Below are 24013 nucleotides of genomic sequence, written 5' to 3'. Positions count from 1 at the left end.
AAAGTTGGCTCTGAGTGTGCAGGGTTGAATATAAAGGTGCTTTTCCAAAGTTGTGGTGATAAAGCATAGGAATGATTTTACAGTTGGCTTTTTTTTTCCTTTTTTATTTAAATTTTTTTTCTTACAAGGTGTCTGAGCTCTAAAGAACATTCCTTAATTTTTTTCTTTTAGATGGAAAGTGTTTGCCTGAGGAGAGGAAAATTTAGAGAATTTGCTCTTTTATTGTCTGACATTCTGTAATTTTAAGTAAATCTGAGTGAAAGGTCATGACACTCAAAAAGCCTCAACCAGCAAATGAATACCCCTCCAAAAGATGAAGCATGTTGCCTTGCCCCACCCTAATCCTTTCTGATACATGAATTTGTCAGATGAAAATTGCACTTGTAAGAACCATTACGTTGGTAATATACAGAAAATATTAAATATGAGTTTTTTCAAATTTTGAGAAACAGGTGTTTGGGTTTTTTATTCTTTACATACACATATATATAAAATATATACTATTTTAAGTGTGCATTGCACCAAATCTTATGTGGTATATAATTGTTTTTCTTCTTATTTAGGTGACAAACAGCATGTTTGGTGCTTCAAGGAAGAAGTTTGTAGAGGGGGTTGATGGTGACTACCATGATGAAAACATGTACTACAGCCAATCATCGATGTTCCCACATCGATCAGAAAAAGATGTAAGTTGAATAAGCTTATTCTTTCCCCCTTTATTAGTGAGATAGCTTAATGTAGCTTTCAAATTGTGAGTGACAGTATTTTCACTCGCAAGTGCTTTAATTTTAGTGAGTTCATACATATAGACTTCAGCCATATGCTTGCCAGGGTTGTTTTTTGTCTTTTTCCCATCTTTAAGAATTGAATTTGTAACTTAAATTGGGTTATTGATTGCATCTTGTGTTTGCATGTTGTGTCTACCGCTGTTTTTGTTGTGGGTTTGCGTTTTACATCTTCAACCCTTTGTGGCTTCTGAAAATTCCTTGCACAGCTTGTTTGCTCAAGTATTGTACTTCCCAGTTGTAGTGACACAAAGTTACAGAACCAACCCTTCTTAAACATTTTTCCCCTGATAATTCATTTGTATGTTAGAACTGCATTGGTATTACTGAAGGTCTGTTTATGATGGAAATAAACAAATTGGCCAGTAAAGTATTTCATTTCTATGTGGAGTAAGGTAGGAATATTTGGAAGACTGAAAGCGTGACTCGAGGTTCATGTTACCTGAAGGTCAGGAATACCATCTCACGATAGGATCGCATTTAATACCTGTAAGCAACAGATGCTAGATTTTATTTTTAATAACAAAGTAATAAATCCCTTCAGACTTTCAGAAAGGTGTCTGCCTCTGTGACTGCCTAGAAATATAGCTGTTTAACAGCAGATGAGAACTTGGTCTTGATAGACCTTGGCCTGTGTAATGTGTGTAAATGTAAACATTTCCCATAGACTCTTAGTTGAATTCTAATCTGGATCTTCAAAGATAGAAGGAAACAGGCTTAGTGTAGAAGGCATTTTAAAACAAAATGCTTAAATGCAGATCTCCAATTTCAGAAATTATTTTGATGAGAAATTTCAGCTGAGCCAGCAAAGGATTAAAGTGTACTGCAGTGTAAAGAAAAACTAAATAGGCTGCTCATTTCTGGTTGTCCATTACGTTTGTGCATGTACCACAGATGCACACAGGCACAGTGGAGTGTTCATAACGTTGAACGTACTTTCCTTTCTGTGAGCACTGAGAGGTACTTCTTAGATACTGAATCCCCACTTTTAGCTTTGATGTGCAAAGGGAGAGAAATCATTACAGTGTAGTAAGAAAGGTAAAGGGTGATGAACACTATGCTGTACAGTATACACAGTGAAAGCTGATGCGTGGCGTGTTGTTGACACAATGAATGAGTGTTTTAGTTGCCTACTCTTTCTGTAGGCAATGTTGCAGAAGTGGATCTTAGAATGGGACTTCAAGAGAATGAAGGTGGGTGTTCCAGAGACCAGGAATGACAAATGAGAAATTGTGAAAGCTGGTGGGAGAAGTGGCCAAAATGGGGCATAGAACCTGCTGTAATTGGCAGAAGAATGATGTCGTTCCAACATGAAATGGAAGAGTGAATTTTGCAAATTTCCTTTAAAAGTTTTATTTCCAAATTCTTGATACAGGATTTTTTTTCTCCTGTAACTTCACTATTGATAATTACAACTTTCTGAGTTTATGAAATATTAAACTATTATATGCTATTGTAATATATTTTATGGTTGATGCAAATAATTAAATGGTGGTGATGTTGACGTCTGTATACCTTCGATCATTCATGTATAGCTAAATGTATATTCTGTAGCACATGTTACTTTTGATACTGCATTTGGCTCACTGTAGAGAGGTGGTAAAGGTGGTTGTATTCTTTTCGTTTCCAACCACTTTGTCGATTTGAAAACCTCTTGCAATTGAAAATATGTTTTCAAGTTGTCTTTCAACTGGAATTATACTGAAGATGTTGTTCTGTATATGAGAACACAATAAATATATTGACTGTGTTTGTTATTTGGATAACTCTTAGTATTTACAGACAAAATAAATTTGATCAGAATTTTCTGAGTAAGCTAATAAAGTCTACTGTTCAAAACCTGAATCCAATTTTATGAACTCCTGTGGGGAAAATCTGGCATTCTAGATCTTGAAGCACTTTGAATCTTTCTCTATTCACATTTGTATTGAAATGGAGTAGGTAAATATTCAGGGGAAAAAATAAATGTAGAGGAAACTTTGGGGAAGAGAATAAATCACTTTTACTTAGAAAATTGAGCTAGCAATAAAGAGTAAAATGTAGCATACGTAATCTCTTTGTAAGCTTCCTGGAAAATGGCAGTCTTTCTGTCATTTTTAATAGCAGAATTGTCTAAACAAGGTGCTGATTTACTGCAATTTGAATCACTGTGCTTTTTTTTTTCCCCCACTTTCCTACATGCCTTTACTGAGGGCAGGTGAAATTAATGTATTACAGGTTTTACCTACAAACCTGTAGAAAATTAATTAAATGTTACTTTCTTTTTGTCCAGTGTATCTGATATGCAGATCATTCCTGGGTCCTGCATTTCTGATTTATCCTCTAAATTTCTTCAACCTGAACTAGAATGATTTGAGGGAAGTCTGCTGTGAATGGCCTCTTTAAATACTGCTCTTCAGGAAGGGCTAAAGCTTATTTAGTATTTACCCTTCTACCAGAGCTGAAGAGGTGTTTCTCTGTCTTTCATTTTGTTAAAGTCTTACTGATTCTAACCTTAAAAGTAGGTACTTTCCAAGGAATCCTTACTCTGTGTGTGCATATATTTGCTCCAAGCAGAGAAACATATAGAATGGCAAAAGCTTACTAAAATTTAGAGTAAGGGCTATTACTGCAAACATAATTTGTACAAACTTTGGAACCTATTTTTCACTTGAGTTACACAGCAGGGTTTCTGCTGTCCTTGTGAGGAGGCATTGCTTTCAGGTGGGGTACAGTGGTGACTTGGGTAGTTTAGGTTGGGAGCTTTTCAGCTTTCTAGCTTATTTTAAGGCCTAAGGTGAAAGTGTTAATTTTTTTCAAATTACATTAGGAAATAGTTCTTCACTCATTAAGAGGTTCTAAATTATTTTTCCAATCTGAAAAAGATATGAAAAAATATGACTTCTAATAATTTCATAGCATTTATTGATATGGTATTCTTGGGACGTGTTGCTGTGACTCATCTGAGTTTTAAAAGAACGTAAAGTGAACTAGAGCTGCTTAAGTCCTGTGTTTATTGAAGTCTTTTTACAAGGGGGGGAAGTAGCAAGTGATATATAGTTCAGGACATGTTTGTTACTTTTATTCCAGAGCTAAAAACTAGAAGCTGTCTTGTAACTTACCTGTGCTTTCATGAGGGAGGGCAGTTCTAAACAGTCAGGGTTGATACCATAATTGAAATGGAAAAGGTGTGTTTATTCATGTGCAAAAGTGCTTCCAAAATCATACAGATCCTGTTTGGGTCTGTTGTTTTCAGCACAAAATTCTGTTTCCTTAGGTGAGATTAGATCTTACTGAATGCTTTTTTATTAAATGAGTGGCTTTGCCTGGAGTCATCTCAAACCTTGTTGTGCTAAGTAGGGAAGTGGAACACAGTACATCCATGAGTGCTCTACCTATGAATTCTGCGGCACTAAGGGTCAGTGTTTGATAACCAGGTCAGTAATCATTTGGCAAAGAAATTAGATACTTTGTAGAACTTGGAGAAAGTAGACCTAAGAAAATAGTTCAAGATTTGTTTTGAAACAAATGGGATCCTGTAACTTCAATTAACAAGATGCAGCATGTGCCCACAAAATAATTACAGAGTGGCCAGTTTCACTAATGTAACTGAGCTGTCTAAGCACTCAGCAAAATCCTTGTGAAGACAGGGGTATGTGTATTTTTATTTGGGTAGAATGACAATGTTAGAAATTGTGAACTCAAAGCCTGTGTATTATGTTAAACCTACAGTCTTCAGTGAGTAAGAAGTTTGACAGTGAGCTTTGAGAAAAGGTAAGACCCCATTCAGTCTGAACTTCTTTGAGCTCTCATGCAGAGGAATTCAAGAAGTGCTCTGCAAAATTTGACCCATCTAGCCTAATCCATTGAAGATGCCTGTGTGAGAAAATGTATGATTAGGGCTGTTTTTGTTGTTTGGACCTGCAGTCGTAAATCTGACAGTAGGCAGATGTGCCTTTTTAATGAAGATCTACCTAAATTAGAAGTAAAGGTAGGAGAATTTTTTTCAAAGAATGCTTTTCTATTTCTTACTGTCCATTTTATCTCCTAGTTGTTTACCTAATAAAGTGCTCATAGTAACTTAGTAATAATTCTCTCATTTGCATTTCTAATGGGTCAGTTTGTTGACCTTACTCTCTTGTCTGAACAGTGTTAATGTTTTAACTAATTCTGGACTTCATTAGTTGAGACTTGATGTTTTTTGGCAGCTCAGTTTTTTCAAAATGTGGTTTCTTGTGAAGCCAAATATATTTTAATAATTGGGCAAGTAAGATTTAGCCTGTAGATTAGATTTGGCTAATTGCATATATTAATCCAGGTCCTTGGCAATACTTCTCCTGAAGTAGGAGGTCCTCAGGTTTGAATATTGAGCACAGTAAAGTGCGTCATTGTTTCCAGGAGCCTGTTTTCCAGAGGTTTGTTCCAACCTGATGTGTTAGAAGCATATCTGTGATGGATCAAATTCAGATGTTCCTCTCATCAGTTACTTCAAGGAAGACAACACTGGCTTTGTCTTGTAGTGGGGGTGGTGGAGATACAAGAAAGGAGTAGGCAGAAGCTGTTACCAAAGCCTTTTCCTGCAAATTTCCGTTAAAGAATTTGTAGATCCTTTGCCTAACTCTTAATGTGTTTTCAAATATATGGCCTTACAAAGAGATGGTATTTTTGCAAGAGAGAATTCTCTGGAACAAAACCTAGCTTACTGTGAAGATGGAGATGCAGAATCTAAGTTCGGGAAAATAAATGTGGGATGGATTCTGGAGACAGGTTTGACTTTAGGGTTACTGAGCATCACATTGTTCTAGCTGGATTGGTGACTTTCTAATGCTTTTTTTTTTTTTTTTTGATTCTAAGGAAACTTCTGGTATCTTGTTTCCCAAGGTATCTTCCTTGCTATTTGCCTTATAGTCATTGCACGAGAGTTTGTTAGCTTAGTTATAATTTCACTTCAGATGCTGCACTTGGAGTTCCAAGTATTTAAGAAGCTGTCAGAGCATTTGTGCTCATGAGGCTTGTTGAATAGAGGTACTTAACATAAGTTTTCAAAGTTTGAATAGTTTTGATTGATTTTGGGGGGGGGGGGGGGAAGTAAAATTTATTTCTGGGAGAAAATGGGTTAATGCCTGTAATTATAAATGTCTGTAATTATAAATTTCCTATGCATTACTTTGCATGTAAACATACTTGTGGGTTGGTTTGCTCTGCTTGCCATGTGGGGGGGAAAAAAAAGGATTAAGCTTTATTCTTTGAAGTGAGAGCTGCAAAGCTTGCTTTTTACCTTCCTATAGAGTGATTAACCATACTTTGCATCTTTTAGTGAGCACATATGTGGGTTTTTTTTTTTAAAAAACCAAAGACAACCAAGCAAAAACCAAACAACTCAAACTTTAAATGAATGAAAATTGCAATGCCATTAATTGAAAACAATTGGAAGGACTTGCAGGGAATGAGATTAGAAACAAATTGAGTTTTGTGCTTTAATACAGTATACCCTTTCTAATTGTGCTTTCTGAATAAAGTTTTACAGTATAAAGAAAAACCCCAAAAGTTCAGAATGCAAAATGGACCCTTCTACTCAGCCACCTACAAGTTAGTGCTTGGAGGGGTTTATGATAAATTTTGCACTATCTGAATTAGTCAGAATTATTTTGCATCACGGACTTTACAATTTGAAATTATGTCAAAAGGAAATGAATTTCAGTATTGATGACTGAAATGTGTATTTCTCGTTAGGGTTGAATTTGGTTTTAGATTTATTTTTTTTTTACACAAGTTCTAAATGACTACTAGCTATTGTCTCCATACCTTATCTGAAATGTATGCTTTACTGACTCTCCAATGAAACCAACAATATGGAATAGTTTTCTTATGTAAGATTTAGCATTTGAAGTGGTTCCTTGGGCCAGATTAATTCTGTGTGTAGAATCCTCTGCTCCTTCTAGAAAAGGGGGAGGTTATGGTTTCTTACACAGTAATTCAGTTCACTGAACATGCTGTATTGTAGTATCAGTGGTTTACACGCTCACTGTGGGTGGCTTTTTTAGCTTTTTGAATGCAACTGATTATTTAATTAAAATTAAATGTTTGTTGTCCTAGTTCTTAATTGTTTATGGCATTTTTGGTAGCAGTTTTCAGTGAGTTTTTGGTAATCATTTGGCTCATTGTATATTGTGCACATTGTACACGGTACCATCAAACTGAATGTCTCTACACAAGGAGAATTTGTTTTTAAAGTTCTAATTTAATAGCCGTGTTAACCTCATGTTAGTAATGCCATTGTCATTCAAAGGACACATCAAAGGCCTTTGATACCTTCAGATGCTGCTAACAACAAAATATTTCCAGCTAGATGTAATGCAGAAGGTGATCCTTGCAGTATGATCCTACATCTGTGTGCTTCCCAAAGGCCACTGGAGGCAGGAGACTACAGCTGTAAATGATGAAATCTAAAAGATTGAATGAAAGTCATGTTTTCCAGTATTATATAGAATTATACATTCAGGGTTTGTAAGTCCTAAATAATGTATATCAATAACAACTTTCACTTGCAAATAATAACCCTGCAGATACAAAGCTTTCAAAATTTCTTCGTTGTCCTCTGCTTTTTGAGATTTGGATTCTTTTTTTTTGTAACATAAATTTTGTGAACCCTGTATTAAATAGTTCTTCGTAATCTAGAGGAGGACTAAATATAAAACTGGCAGAGTATAGAAAAGTCTAATTTTTTAGTCTCTTACTTTATTTGGTGGCTTGATTTATTATTATTTTTTATGTCAATATAACACTTTCTCCTTTTGAGGCTGTGGGTCAGCTGTTTTATTATTAAATAGTGCAGCACAGATGGCAGATACCAGAAATAAAGCCGTGCAAATACCAAATGATGCTGATGTTTGCACCTGTGAGAAACCCATCATTTATCAGGCCAGATATTACTCACAGACTTGCTTATTCGAACACATTTTGCTTTTAGTTGACTTTCTAGCACTGGATTGCTGTGTTTTAACTTCAGCTTGCTTCGTGTTTGGCAGAGCAGCTTTAGGCTATCGCTGCGTCACGCAGCAGCCTTCGCGGAAGTGCTGCTGCCTGAGCTTCTCGGTGCCGCCGAGCCCAGGTGTGCTGCTGCAGCGTTATGGTGACGGGCAGCTGTCCCCACGGTACATCGCGGGGGTTGATTGAAAGGATGCTGCAGTGCAGGGAGAGGCAGGAACCCTGTCATCCAGCTCTGCTGCTGGACCTCTGCTCTTAGGGAGGCTGCAGCGTGTGTTTGTCTGCCTCCTGAGAGGGTTGAAAACTGCAGCAAGGTTTTATCGTAGTTTTGTCAGATTTAAGCAACTGCCAGTGGGTTTTTTTCCAGGATTGTTCATACTCTTAAATGAGTTTACTGTGATGAACCCATTGAGAGTTAATGAAGGCAGTTACAGTAAAATCCCATTCATCTCTGGAGGTAGGAGGTAGCCTGATAGCTCCTTACAGCTTACTGATTTCTGGTTGTGGACCAGTCCAGAAAAATTTAGCCATCTGCTTGGATCATCAGTCGGTTTAAGTTTAGAAGGAGAATCTTCCATGATCAGAACTACACTGTAACTATTTGAGATGTGAGTTAAAATGATGTGTGCATCTCAGTTGACTATCATCACCTCAGTCCTTCAGCCTTCCAGTCCTGACCATTGGTCCTGTACACTGACAGAATAAAGCACGCCCTTCATGTTAAACAGGGTTCTGTTTACTAGGTTGTCTCCTTGCCCTGTGGGAGATGATAGTCTTAGGCCTCCTCTCTCTGTGCACGACATGGAATGGGAAAGCTAGTTGAAACGATCTGTCTAGTTCAGTGATACAAGGTTGGAATAGCAGTAGAAATTCCATGCTGTTTCAAACTGTGTTTTGTAGCTGTTAAGTGCTGGCAATTTGATTTAAACCTAAATCTGAAAGTTTGAATATGCTGCTCATGGATACGATCTCAGTGATTTGGTACACTTTAGTGTTCAAAGGTTGTTACAGAGGTTATATGAACAATTTTTTCCTAAAATACCAACATAACTGGATAAAGCTTAAAAGATACTGCCTACTGGAAGAGGCTTTAGTCACCTTAAGGATTAGAGTGCTTCAGTTTTGATGACGGTTTCATGACCTTTGGCTATTGTAGTCTAAAAAAACTCGAGTGACTTACAGCCACCATTGCAGATATACTTCTGGAGAGTGGTTGCCATTTGTGTGTCATGCAGCTAGTAGTCCAGTTGGATAAAAGAATGATTGCAGAATGCCAAAAGGAATATTTTTAATACTACTGACAATGTTCATCTTGAATCTTCGTTATCTTTGGTAGACCAAGTTTGAGGAAATTGTTTTGGCTAATTTAGATGTTCTGTTGTTGACCTAAACTCTTCAGAAATAATAGAAAAAGAAGGCAAAATTTTAAACTGCTCCTTACTTAGCTATAATAGAAAAAAATGTTTAATACTAGAGGCCTTTTTTTTTTTCATATCATAAAATGAACTGGAGATAGAATAAGTGAGGTACTTGTACAGCATATTCCTTCTCTGTGAGATTTGAGAAATGCTGCATTTAATCAGCTTGGAACAGATCTGCAGAAATTTTTATTTATTTCTTCTTTGGTCTTGTTATCTTTGTCCTAAGTATGTTATGACTTTAAGACAAGTTGTTAGACTTGCTGAATTTAATACTTGGCCTTTATTATGGTTTTCAATAATGGTTTTTCTACGAGTCATTTTGCAATTAACTTTTCATGTAAAAGCAAATGGCAAAATATGTGTGACCTACTTTACAGTGTTTCAAAAGAAAATCCAATGTCTAATAAGCTGTGTTCATTAAATATTCTTTGCCATTCCTCTTAACTGAATTTAAAAAGTCAAGTAGTACTCAGTTTAGAGGGGTTAAAATTCTTCCTCTTTCAAGTAATCTAGTATCTCTTATGTCTGTGATTTTTAAAATTTATTAATTATTATTTGGTCTAAGTGAATATTATAGATGGGGTTTATTCAGAAAATTATACCATCTTCTGCTTATTGTATCACATGCCAACACAGCAATTTTTGAATGCCCCAAGCAGCTGTTCTTACAGGATCTTCCTTTTAGTTTAACCTTTTTGCTTACCTGTCTCAAAGCTACTAGTACTTTTGATTGCTGTTTCCATCTCAGTACCTGGTTGGTTGGGGGGTTTTGTTATTTTATGGGGCTTTGGTTTTTCTGCTTATGCACCCCTGTCATTATCTCTGAAGGTGTCTGGTAACTGTTTCTTTCTCTTTTTCATTATCCTCCTCCCCCCAGAATTGCAATTTGCCACACCTTGCAATGGGGTCTGAGATTTTCCAGTTTGTCAAACTTGAGTGTTTTTGCTTGATTTGTTTTTTTTTTTAACCTCAATATGGGACATGTGAACTTTGCTGGAACTTTAGTCCACTGTGGCATGGGTTTTAGGGGGTTTTCTTCTGCAGGAAGTTTTTGTCTTAGCATTTCAAACCTTTTGTGTCTGCAAGTGTGTCTGTAGCTGCTTATTATAAAATACGTGTACTTTGTTCAAAATGTGTTTGAACATATAGTATTTTGGGGGTGATACTTCTGATTTTCTGATGATCTGCACTAATTGTCTGCTGTAATTTCTCATGCCTTCTGTATACATTCAAAAATCATGAGTACTATGTGATTTGCAGACATGTATGCTATTTCTGATATTTAGTGTCTACCCTGCATGTCATCTTTCTCACTTGTACCATCTAGATTTAACCCCAAGTCAACAAAACAATTTGTAACTTACCGCAGTAAAAGTTACCTTGATTTTGATTCTTTACTCTCAAGTTGAAAAAGCTTGAAATCCCCGTATGTATAAGAATCCAGGCATTCCTTTCCTTGAAGCCATCCTAAAAGTCAATCTAAGCCCCGACTGCTGCCGTAAACAGACATTTTCCCATGGCCTAGTAAGTATGAGTAGTGTATTCGGTGTGAGCTTGATGGTTTAGGACAACTAATGCATCTTCTTGCTTCAAGGGACAATCAGCTATACCTAACGCTGATGAATATCTAAACTGTTCTTTAGAAAGAGCCACAGATGGATGTTTCAGTGCTTAACTGTCCCTGAGATTGCAAGGAGGGTTTTTTTTCCAAATATTTATCCTGAATCTCCAGTTTTTCCAATTGGTTATACTTTCCATTTCTGCAGCAGCATCGGGAGCAGTTTACTCCTTTCCTTTTACATCAGTGGCTTGAAGTCTGGTGTCATGTCCCCACTTCACTTGCCTTCTTGTTGGAGTATGCAAACCTAAATCTTGGTTGGTCTTATAGGTCTTGATTTTTTTTTTTTTTTTCCCCTTACATTTTGCTCTTCCCTGAACGTCTCCTTTAGTTTGTCACGTTCCTTGTGTGATGTCTGAAAGCTGACAAAGGAGGTCTTACTGGAAATATATGGTAATATGTAATGTGTCTAAAATGGGTGTAATAGAGCAGGAAAGATTACTTCTGACATTTGTACATATTACCTATTCATACAGTGTATGCAAGCATGTGAAACTGTCTCCTAGGGAGGTGCATTATAATTTTAAGGTTGGAATCTTATCTGATGTTTTATCTGTTTCTATACACCTGCTCCTACCTATCCACAGATTTCCCACCTTTTGCTATTGTAACTGATAATTATAAAACTGTATTCACTGTTACTACGTTGAACAGAGATTGATTTGCTTGTATGATACACGTATTGCAAGGGGGGGAAATACCTGTATCTAATTTACATAAAGAAGCATTTCTTCCCTTAACCTCAAGGGTAGAAAAATTTGAAAGGTTTTAGATCATCTTCCTCTCTGTTATTTCCTGCAAGTAAAAGAAAGTTGTTTTTTGTACTTGTAAAGTAATAACTCTTTATTGAAATATAATATACTGTTATAGTTGTTCATGTGCAGATTATTTGGAGGAGTTTATAAAAATTGATGTTTTAAAAGGAGATTTTAGTTGTTGGTTTGGCTTTCTTGGCAAAACGATATAAATAATGTAAACTTTCAGAGCAAGACAGCACATTATCTTTGTGTCTTTAATAACCTTTTATTCTTACATTTTAGATGCTGGCATCACCATCAACATCAGGTCAGCTGTCTCAGTTTGGGGCAAGTTTATACGGGCAACAAAGTAAGAAATCTTTTTATTGATATGTTTATTTCATGTTAAATATGTTCTAGTTTGATGCTCTTTAGACAGAGAACATGCATATGGCGGTTTTTCTTGGTGATTGTAAAAAAGAGTATGTCTCCTTATTTGTGTGACTTGTTTAAGTAACAATTTTGCTTTGCTTAGTATGTGTTTTTGCAGTGTCTAGTGTGCAAAGTGTCATATATTGAGACCACATAGCTGTTAAATACCCAGATAGAACCATCCTCTAATGAGTGTAATTTAACTGTGACTTTTTGAAGGAAAAACTAAGGAAAGCAAGGTGGGCTAAAAATGAGCCTAATTCAGGAAAATATCTAAGGAACAGAAGGAAATGATACCTTAAATTATAACTGATATTTCGTGCTCTACAGGAGCAAATTAAATCTTGCGTGCCTGCTTGGCAACTCAGATTTGGCAGAGAACTATTCCAGTAAGATGATTACCTTCTGTACCACTGTTTTTTGTTTTTCTTCCCCATACCTTGAAGACTCTTTCTGTATCTCTCACTCTTGCCTCTGCTCTTGCAGCAGAAAACCTATAGAGCGACAGTCACTGAGTGTTACAATAGCCACGTAACTTAAGGGGAGCATTTAGAACTGCACTTCGTGTACCAAAGAGGTGCAGCCAGAAAGTGACACAAAATATCTGAGTTAGATACATTTATAAAAATAAAAGCGATTTGTAAACTTTCTTGCCAAGTGCATCTGACTCAATTCTAAGAAAGAAGTGTCTTCAGAGTGTTTTAGAGAGAGTGGACTTTCATCTGGATGAACTAAAAGCTTTGTCTGTTAGATGCATGGTCTTCACAACTTCTTTTGGCTTTCTTGAAATAGCTTTAAAAAGAATACAGTGGTTTGTTTTTTGGTTTTTTTTTTTTACTATTTCAGTGGCTGTTGATTAGTGATTATGTAATACAAATTGGCATTTGATTATGGTACTGAGGTTTATATGAATAGTGTCTGGGCAGTCTGAGAGTCATGTTTAGCTCTTGACTTTTTGAGTCCCGAGCCTGGCACTATTGAACCATTCAGACTTAACCATATAAAGGTACTGAAGTAGTTTACTCATTCTGTTTATCACAGTTATTTGTAGTTTATTTTTCAGGTTAACTTTTCTCATGAACTTTATTCAGTTAGTTGTGGTGCCTGGGACATTAATCTCTCTAACATGGATACACATGTGGCTAAAAACTAGAGAGTAAATTATATCAGAGTTCAGTTTCTACCAAATATGGAGAAAAGTGGCAAGAAACTTCTGTGTTAAAGTCAATACTTACGAAGACAATACCTTAGGGAAAAACAAAGCTGATAATGGCTGCATGCTTTTGGATTGGGAGCTGTCAGTCATTTAGCAAGATGTCACATTAAAGAGTTAATGTAGCTTAAAACTTGACTATTAGGCAGGAAGTTGGCCGCTTCATTGATCAGCCTCCAACACAGCCTGTGCAGATCTCTTGTCTCAGTTAAAGTAGAAAAAGGAGGCATGAGAAGAGATTCCCCCCCCCCCGCCTCATGGTGAATATTTCAACTGCCCATCTTGCCAGCCACAGGAATGTGGTTCTGCTTCACGGGAACAGCCCTACTCATTAAAAAGTCTAGTGTAAAGGAAGCCAACAACAAGTGTAAAACTGGCTCTGCTGTAGCAAATGCTTGCATAAAATTAACTTGGATATTGTAATCATGTTTTTCAGTGTACTGTATCAAGTTTGGAAGTGTATGTATTTTCTTTACTGTTTTATTTTTTTAAATTCCCCCTAATTATTAATCACTGTGAAACGTTACCTAGAACGTATATTTATACTCATAGAAATTATACTGATGCAGCAAATTGCCACAATGTTTACAGTGAATACCCTTATATAATCAGCATTTAATGAAGTCTTAGGAGGCTTCTTACAGCAAGTCACACCCTTAGTGTATAGAGAAAAATGAGTGTTATCGAAACTTTGAGTGTTTTTGTAAACTTCTTGGGTTGCAAATTGTAGGGTAGGATATAGGCAAGTGTGAGAGCTGAGTTACTGGGAAGTTTCTTCAGACCTTATCTGTGATGATAACCTGAGTGTGTGCTGTGTCCGTTCTTTGCATTGTTAATCACATTATACTCTGGTATATTCAGTTCTTCTTCAGGGGTGATCTACTGTAGCAAAAGTGCTGATTCATCGGCATTTTTCTTTCAGTTGGCCTGCAAGATAGGTTTTGAGCTCTGTGAGCCTACCTCGGCAGCCTTATGCCAAAGCAATAGGGACTGATCTTTATGGCTATCACATTTTACATGCTAAGCTTGTTTTTATTGATGTAGCACTAAATGACTTTTTCTTGTCTTTGAACATTATTCTGAAACTTCATAAACACAGAAAAGCGTTCTGAGAAAGATGAGAGACTTCATAAAGTTGTTGGACATTTTGAGATGGGCAGCAAGTGGTTACCTTTGCTGTTCTGAGTTAACAGAGATTTTTTTGGGGGGTTGTTTACCTCACTAAATTGCTTGCTTACTTTTATTCTGTCACACCCAATTGTTTGTGTAGAAAGTACCTTTGATCACAGTGTTAAAAGTATTCTGTATATTTTTAAATGTTGATAGATGGCAATTAAAATTCTGCTTGCTTTCTTTTCTCCAAAGATTGAACTTGACTTTATAGTAGACACTGAATTTGTGTTATCAAAATGCAGCAACTTAAACTGTACAGAGAGCTGGCCCAGAAGGTTGCTTTTGTTGTCCTAAAAGCAGTGTTATTGTTAACTAAATAATAATAATTTACTTTTTTATTTAAGATTTGCTTAATTTTTTTAAGAAGACAAATCAATTTTTTTTAGTGTTGGCCAAATATACTTCATTCAAAAGTAATTAATTCTCTTCTTGAGTGCAGTTATTACTCTTCTCAAAATGCTGCCCTTTTTTTGGAGACAGTTTATAGATTTCCATGTCCCCATCAAAATCTCAATAGTAAAAGCTTTCTTACAGTATGAATCTCAATGGAAAGAAGATTTTGTTAGTGTCTCAAATACAGAAATACCTTAAAGAGCCTTTCTAAAGTTTAACAGAAATAGGGCTAAATTTGAGATAATTTGGCTTCTATGCAAACAAGGGCTTAGTTTTTACACTGCACTTTCCTTCAGTCTTTTTAGTCTTTTTTTGTAGGTTGTCAACATAAATTGTTTCCATCTACACCTGATGGAGAAGACTTTGTTCCTGATTGCTCTATATCTCCACCCCTCTGAATTTTTTTTCAATAGGTGCACTAGGCCTTCCAATGAGGGGAATGAGCAACAATACCCCTCAGTTAAATCGCAGCTTATCACAAGGCACTCAGTTACCGAGCCACGTAACGCCAACAACAGGGGTACCAACAATGTCACTTCACACGCCTCCATCTCCGAGCAGGTATTTATTGATAGCCAATATTTCTGCAATTGTGTCTTTCTGCAGAGCACTTGTTAAATGTTCTGCAGATTTTGTCTCGACTACTTCTACAGTCTGATTAATTAAGAAAGAAGAAAAGTAGATTCTATTGACCACTGCCTGTGTTAGGGGAGTAATGCTGTGAAACAGTGAGATAGGACTACTGTAAGATGGTATTTGATTTTTGTATGCACAGGGCAAATTGCTGGCAAATTCTGCTTCAGAATGTAAGGGGCTGTTTTTTGATAGTTCTGGTAAATGTGTAGATGAAACTTTTGTACGGATGTTATACACTATATAAAAATTTTAAGGAAGTAGGTCTGAAGAGCTCATTAAAAAAGAGCTGTAACACCTTTTCAAATGCATTATACTTAAATATCTATTGAAACGTGACCAAGGACTTGATTAGTATGTAATGGATCATCTGATGTTTCTGAAGAAATCCCAAACTACATTAATTACAGAGAGTAATCCAAACATGCTGTATTGATGCTAAGCACAAATTAAGTTGCAACAGCTCAGAGTCCGTCCTACATTAGTAATCTAAATGAGTAATCAAATGCTATTGTAAAGATTCATCTCTGTGGATGGTTTTTCTCTTTCAGGGGGATATTGCCTATGAATCCTAGGAATATGATGAACCACTCCCAGGTTGGTCAGGGCATTGGAATTCCCAGCAGGACAAACAGCATGAGCAGTTCAGGGTTAGGCAGCCCCAACAGAAGCTCTCCAAGCATAATATGTATGCCAAAGCAGCAACCCTCTCGACAACCTTTTACTGTGAACAGGTAAGGCTGTTCTGTCGGACCATCCCTCTACAGCCACAGACGTGCTTGAAAGCTGCTCTGGAAGTCTTAGTTTTTATCTATTAGAGTAAAGCTCAGAAGCTGCTCTGTGTTTTCCCGTCTCCCGGCAATCAACTTTGAAGCTGCTTTTAATATTCACACAAGCTGTTTGAGGCCTTTAAGCTAAATTCTGCTTCTGACTACTGAATTTCTACTGCTGCTGCTTTAAAATACATGGTGTTTCTAATGGGTTCCCAGGTTTGTTTTTGAAACGTATCTTGATTTTTGGTCCATGCTTTCATTTTAAGACTTTTTCAGTTACGAGTTTGGGAAGAAGACAGACAAGATTTAAAAACACAATAATTGTTCTGAAGATGAGTTAACTGGTTCAGACACAATAGGCACCTATTCTTCTTTAAATTCTGGAATAATACAGAATACAGTGGTTTGCTATTTATTTAAGGATGTGATGTTCATTTGGATGCCACAGGCTTCTCAATCACTTCTGCTCTGACTCTGGGCAAGATTCTGACATTATAAATCATAAGGCTTTTACTGTGTTTTGGTGCTGTGTTTATGCTTATTTCACACTGATAAACTTGTAGTAAAAAGTGTTAATTCCATTTAATGTGTGTGGTCACAGCTTTGCACAGCCAACTGCTCTACAGGTTTCATTCCACAACCTCCCCATCTCTGTGCTGCCCGTTTCATCCCTTTTTTCCCTTCAGGCCTGTCCTTGGGGGACTGATTCTTATGGAGCACAAATAAGCTCATGCCAGTTAGGTGCCACCTCTAACTCCATCCAGTATTTTATGAAATGGATAAAAGGAAGGTGAAAACTCATGTCAAAGTGGGTTTTTTTTAAAACTTCGTCAGTGTATTTAGTTATGTAGTTTCACACTGTGATGCAGGTATTAAAGTGCTTTCCTCAGTCACAGCAATAGAGAATTGGTGGTAGCAGTTTATGTTCTTGGAGTGAGAAGACTTTGTATCTTGCGTCTGATGACATAGAATTTGCCTTTTCTTTCCTGTGCCATAGAGCAGCAAGTAAAGAGGATAAGTTAAAAAAATAATTTTGTATTTTGAAGTGTTTTTGAAACTTGAGCATCACAAAAAGTTGAAATAGAAATAGACTTTAAAACTCTACATGCAGAGGACAGTGATTTTGGGGATTTTTAACTGGGATATTTAACAAGATTTTGAGATTATACTTGGGAGAAAAACCCTGTGGTGTTTCCCTGATAGGTAGGGGAATTACATAGCTGCCAGTAAGTGTTTTCTGAACAGTTGCTTTAGTTGGAGCAATGAAAGTTTTTATATTTTGAACTTAAAAAAAATTTCACTTTACCTTTCTTTGTTACATTGGTAAAACAGGTTACAGATAATTGTAGAGATGTATTGTGTTTTGTAGCCTAATCCTTATGCCTGAAATTCTTAATGTGTGGTTATTTCTAATTACTTTAAAAGCAAACAGAAAAACCCTTGCGTGAGAAATACTGTCTGTTATCAGGCTGGATTATGTGCCCTCAAGGTCGGGTTCTCTCCTGTTGGTGCTCTCACCAGGTCTAGAATGCACAGATAATAACAGGAATGTTTCTTCAGATGCGTGAAGTGTCAGAGATCTGGATGTCTTTCAAGGGCACCTCCCTGGGGAAGCAAAGCAGGACGGGACTAGTCTTGGCTAACTGTTCCCTGCCTTCTTGTCTCAATCTAAATTGAAGCATTTAGGACTATTTCACATTGGAATGAAATTTTTCAGATTTTTTACTGAAAAAAGTCCATGTAGGTAAAACTTTCACTAGGAAAACATTTGACATTTTCATGTACTGGAACTTGTAGAACATCAACTTCCATCCTGTTACAGGGGAAGACAGTGAATGTTGTGATTTCCCACAGGGACAAAATTCAGAGTTTTTTATTCAGCTGGGCCTCTCAACACCCCCAGCTTGCACAGAATGAAGTGGATCATTTGTGAGGTGTCTTTCTGACCACAGTAGTCCTATATGATACTTAGATGCCTTCAAGCTTTTTTTTTTTTTTTTGCCTGAAACTTTTTTGCCTGTCCTTGTATGGCAGAGACAATCCCTGTGCTAGCAGTAGTGCCATACGTACATGGTGATGATTGCACGCCATAACCTTTCAGCTTATAACTGACTCATGACAAATGTGATCACTTCCATGATCCGGCTTCCTGCCTGCAAATGAATGGGTTGCAGTCCAACCATTCGCTATTGCATTTGCTGCTGCTTCATTTTTCTATATGAAATTATTGCCTAACAATCATGTTTGGTTGACAGATGTCTTAAGATACAGTGGCTATAAAAAACTAAGCTATTTTGAAGTCATTCCAGTTGTCTTGATTGAGCAGCATGTGCTGCTGCTTGGAGTCTCCAGAAGTATAAAGGAAAAGAATTCAATTTGAGTTTAAGATAATGTGGGTTGCTTAAGCTTGAAATAATTTAAGTGTCTTAAGGATTCCCCCCTTTAATACCTTCCACTGGAAATGACAAAGCATGTATACACTTTTGTCTGACTTCCTGGATTTTTTTTCACAGTATGTCTGGATTTGGGATGAACAGAAATCAGGCATTTGGAATGAATAACTCCTTATCAAGTAACATTTTTAATGGAACAGGTGAGTTTATGCTGAATTATGTTGATCTTAAAAGTACAATAGAGATATCTTTGACTCAACTGAAAATACTTTGTTCTGTTGGGAGTCCAACTTCTGTTACAATTTTCAGTTGTTCCATAGAAATGCCCTCCAAGAGCAGTGCTGTGAAACTGTTACCACTTGGAAATGGTGGATTTTAATACTTCTGAAGACACAGTAGAAGTATCCTGTAGAATACTTGTGGTACATCACATGGCTGTAGATTATACCTAGTCGGTTAGAAATGAAGAATGTTTTATGGAATTGAAAAGGGGATCAGAGCAGAAAAGATTTCTCCATTTTCTACAAAATCATACTATGGGGTAAAAACAGTGGGAAAGCATTTTTTTGAAATCTCAAACTCCTTTTGCACAGCTGGTTTGTAATGGGATCCATTCAATTGGTTGTTTCAGTTGTGTTTTTTCACTGGGAATTGTTTCTCTGCACACGAATTTAATGAACTGAAGAGAGAAAAATATCCTTGTGCATAAATGCCTTAGGTTTGTTTCTGTAGGCGGCTGTGTATATGAAGTAAATTGAGGTGCTAAAGACACTAGAGTAGAAGGGTTTGGACATCCCCTAGGACCTTGTGACATCTTTATAGATCTGCAGCTCTGCTCTCATCCATGTATTATTTTCTACTGCAGATTGAAAAATGTTCCCGTGTAACTTGCAGTGCGTTGTGGCTCTGCAGCTGCTTCGGTTTTATATCGCCTTACTTAAGGACAAAAGTGCTTCTTGATGCGGGTTATTGTCTTCTCAAATTTCTTGATAGCAAGATGGAATCTATCAAGATTCTTTTAAACAGGGTTCCTGCCATAGTACAGTAATTTTGGTAGTCTGCCTGTATTTTGTGTGTGCAGTCTTTAATTCAGGATGAGTATACCTTGTTACTAAATACTGCTGGCTAGCTATTGTTTAAAAACAAGCCCCAAACCTCTTGATGCTCTTTAAGCTAGTCTCATAACACAGAGGTTGTAATTATTTGTAGTAATTGCAGTAAGGGTAAAAAGATCGACTAGAAGAAAGAAAATGTATCCTAAATTTCTCTTGCTTGTATTGAAACCTTTTGAGTAAAAAAGTTTAAGGGAATTTAAAATATCTGCTTTTATTGTAGATGGAAGTGAAAATGTGACAGGACTGGACCTCTCAGATTTTCCAGCACTAGCAGACAGAAACAGAAGGGAAGGAAGTGGCAATCCAACTCCATTAATAAACCCTTTAGCTGGAAGGGCACCCTATGGTAAGACTACGGTTTTGAAAGCTCTTCAAAAGAAATAGGTATTTGCTTGATTCACTTTTTGCTGTTCATAAGACAATGGATAATCTTTTAAAAAATGCCAGACACTTGGGCACCTAAATCTCATTTTTGAAAATAAATAATCAGTATCTCTGTGACTTGTGGATTCCTCTCAAACTTTTCTAAGTGTTAGAGCTTATCTGTTTTATTTTCACTATCAATAGAGGTTGTTGGGGTTTTCAGTCCATGTAGTGTGATTACTCTGAAGTTGCTCACTCTAAACATTTCTTAGGCAATAGGGTGTTTTCTAGTTGCCTGTACACAAGAGCTTCCAAGGTCTGAGTAGTATGTTTTAGAAATAGTATTTGATTACTACAGATGTTAGTAAGAAGTCAGCAGCTGTAAACATACTGTATATTTTCACTGCTTATTGGTAGTACTTGCTGTAGTACTGTCTGCTGTCACTCTTACGATAAACATCAAATTTCAGAAAATAACATGTAAACATTAACTACTGTCAGTCAGATTCCAAGTCTGTATCTTTTATAATTCTTGCTGAACAGCTTAAAAAACAATAAAAGGAAAAACTTTAAGGTGGATACAAATATTATTTGAGTGTGGAAAAAGTTCAGGTAAGCTTAGTGCAAAGCACAACACTTTATTTTGGTTACTGTTTTAGTAGATTTTTGTCATGCATGTTGCATCAGCTACTTGGAGAAGTTGCTTTCATAACCTAAAGTTGTTTTTGTGACACTTGTCAAATTTCCAAACCAGAAATACTCTATTGTTTTCTAACTATAAAAAAGCCAGTGTTTTTCAGAGATATCTCCAACTTTAATTGGAGAGAAATAATAGATACCACATTATCAGGAGAAAGTAGCCTCTTGGATTGGGTGTAACCAGGGCCCTCTGCTTAAGATAGCTGGGAGAAGCAGCTGAACAACTTCAACTCAAGTGCTCCTAAGCATGTCAATTCCCCAAATAAAGACACTGAAAGTCACACTGAGTGTGGAGAGCTAATACAGCTTGTGCTTTACATGAGATTTGGTCAGTCTCTGAAAGAAAAGTTTGTGTGGAAGACTGATAGAAGGTAGGAAGGAGATCCACACAGATGAAGTACCAGAGTGGAGCTGGAGTTCAACATTCAGTAGCACTGCCACAGGAAAAAAAATAATCTGTAATTGGTCGTGTGCCTACACCATTTCCCCATTGTGGAGTTGGCATAGCTTTTCACACAACTGTGTGGTGAACCAGGAAAGAAACTTCTCCCTCTGAAGAGCTGTCTTGAGCATCTGTCTAACGCAAGGGATGGGCATGGTGGTAGAAAAAAAATCAAGAAATAGGTATGAGAGATGCACTGGATATTACCTCCAGCAAGAGAGCACCTTTGTTTGTGGTCAAGAAAGTTTGAAACTGAACACACACACACTTTCTTCAAGCATAGCTTATTTAGGAAAATTAGCATTCAAATAATTTTTAGATAGAATGAGAATATGCATCACTGATAATTCATTACCGGTTTTATTCATCCACTGAAACCTGTAGTAAGTGGATGAGAAAGTTGATCAGCAGAAGCAAGACTAACTCAGTGGTTGGTTTTCTTAAATAAAGGAACTTCGAACTCTTAACTTTAGAATACTAAAGAAAGTCTTACATGTTGTCAGCTGCTGAACAGTTTTAGATCATACGCATCTATTAAGAACCTTTAGAAAAATAGGCCATATGCTGCTTCTGTCTTCTCTTCCTCTAGTGCAGTGTTACTTGCAACCAAATCACCATGTTCTGTGTATCAGCAAAGAATATTTACCCATTGGTTGCATGGGTGGGGTGGGTGGGGGCTTGTTTGTTTATTTGTTTTGTTGGGTGTTTTTAAACCAGCATTTTAAAAAAAAAAAGTTTTCAGTAGTCAGGATCCATGTTCCAATGTGACTGGCCTACTTTTTTAAATTAGGGTCAGAGCACTGAGAGTTGCAGGCTAAATACTTTCAGTTTTCATACTGAAAGCAGGAGTCGTTCTTATGTCCCAGGCAAGTATTTCATTGGTGGTATGTTCTGTTGCAAGTCAGCTGGGCATCCTGTTAGAGTATGTGCTTCTAAAGAGATGATGCTAAGAAATTCTTCATGCAATTAGGGGATAGAGGAAAAATGTACGTTAGTCTTAAAAGCAGTACATCCTTCTTTCATCAGTGGGTTTCCATAAGTCCTGCTTTAATAACACCTGTAAAGGTCATTCGATTCCTTAGATGTGAGAAACAGGTGCTCTTCCTGGTAAAAGTACCGGACTTCATTCTTTGAGCAGTGGATGTGTATATGAACTTAACCCAGAGTGTTTCTCAGCTCACACTTAAATAAGAGGCTTTAGTCTAATAGGTGTGGTTGTTTAGAAGGAATATGCTTTGTTTTGGTTTACCTGGTTTTTGAAAGCAATTTCTGCTGTACAGCTTGCACATAACGAAAGTGGACAATGCGCGAGATCAACAGCAGAAAATTCTTTACTTAGCAGTGGTTTAATATTATTCCTGATTTCATTTTGATGATAGTTGGGATGGTAACAAAACCAGCAAGCGAGCAGTCCCAGGACTTTTCAATACACAATGAAGATTTTCCAGCATTACCAGGCTCCAGCTACAAAGACCCAACATCGAGTAATGATGACAATAAGTCTGTAAGTGCAACTTAAATTTTCTTTCATTTTGATTATTCATACTTCTTTTGATAATTATATCTTAAAATGAGCTGTAACTCTAGTTTACAAGATTTTCAAACTTGGCCCACTAACGCAACAAAAATAAGCAGTATTTCATATATAACTATGTAAATGGAACTTCTTTGGAAGTTTTTTTGGTCCAACCAGTCACTGCAAATGTACTTTCTTAATTTCATATGACTTCTGTGTATCTTTCTCAATTTTGGAGAGGGGCCTGGGAGGAACTTGCAAGAAGACTTTTGAAAGTGGATATATTTTTCAAATTTTGCAATGCATAATTTTTCTTTCTATTAATTCACTGTTGGTGCCTCTTGTCAGTAGTAGTAATTTATCTATAACTTCAAAGCTGTCAAATCCAGTAAGAGTTAGGTTCAATAGGTACAATATCATCTCAAAGTAAAATTCTTAATTGGGAACTGAAATCACAGGGAACAAGCTCTTCTAATTGACACCATTACCTTTACGGGTATATCGTAGACTAGTGGGATATGCTGTGTCTTATGTATTGTAATTATAATTTGTTAGAAATACAGCTTAGATCATAAGAGTAGGGGCTTCTTTCATTGTTTACTTTCAAATGAAAGGTGAATAAAACTTGGAGTTTCCTACAGGGTTGAAGTGAAAGCATTCTGTTTTCTTATTATTTCTTAAAATTGCAAAAAAAAAAAGTTAATCAGGCTGACATAAGTACTGATGAGTAGGTAGCAGATGTGACTACCAACTGATGTGAAAACTGAAAAATGGAGCTGTTCAGAAAAGCAATGAGGGGAAGCCTAGCCCCCAAATGTTGTGGCCAGGTTTATCATGCAGAAAATGTTCTGATACAGTTTTTGTTGACTGCAGTAAGGAAGGAGGAAGTAAATGTGATTACATTGTATTACTGCATATTTGCTATAAAGAATGGTAAGGAGTAAGAAGTCAATAGTTATGGAAGGTATCTTTTGTTAGTATATGGACTCCCAGAGGGCACTGACAGTTTTCTTGTCAGACGTGGTATTTACATCTCTTTCCTGGTTGTTGCGAACGTGCCAACTGTGTGTTGCTTGCAGCAGAAAGGGGCTTGAGTTGGTATCCATTGCTACTCATGGAGTGTTATGTGGGAACGAGGCTTTCTGGGGAAAAATACGATGTGTTGAGTCTAAAATATCCACTGTACACAGGTGCTTGGGATATCCATTGTGTATTCAAACTCAGGTATACTTTTCAAAGTGGTGAATATTACATCAGGTTTGTCAGCAGAACTCCAGAGCTTCAGCCTTGTTCCATTTTAGCGCCTGATCTCTTGGAGTGACTTGACATACTGGTTTAGAG

At 36.8% G+C, this 24013-nt stretch overlaps 1 protein-coding gene across 2 annotated transcripts in view; it reads left to right on the top strand.

Moving 5' to 3' along the window:
* Window positions 1-563: 563 nt before the first annotated feature.
* Window positions 564-24013, top strand: part of CNOT2 (CCR4-NOT transcription complex subunit 2) — a gene marked incomplete at its 5' end in the record, with an annotated part of 36347 nt that continues 12897 nt past the window's right edge. The window contains 8 exons of one of the 2 annotated variants that reach the window (XM_084278698.1): window positions 576-686; window positions 1931-1978; window positions 11831-11897; window positions 15152-15299; window positions 15923-16105; window positions 18658-18737; window positions 19873-19998; window positions 22536-22660. In XM_084278698.1, the coding sequence (XP_084134824.1) occupies window positions 576-686; window positions 1931-1978; window positions 11831-11897; window positions 15152-15299; window positions 15923-16105; window positions 18658-18737; window positions 19873-19998; window positions 22536-22660 (888 nt within the window). Of the gene's footprint in view, window positions 687-1930; window positions 1979-11830; window positions 11898-15151; window positions 15300-15922; window positions 16106-18657; window positions 18738-19872; window positions 19999-22535; window positions 22661-24013 lie in introns of both variants that reach the window. The other variant, XM_084278699.1, reaches the window with a different exon arrangement.

This window comes from Gallinula chloropus (genome assembly GCF_964237585.1).
Source record: "Gallinula chloropus genome assembly, chromosome: 1".
NCBI classification, from domain to species: Eukaryota; Metazoa; Chordata; class Aves; order Gruiformes; family Rallidae; genus Gallinula; species Gallinula chloropus.
Note: the sequence above shows the minus strand (reverse complement) of the source record. Positions and strands in the feature narration are given on the sequence as shown.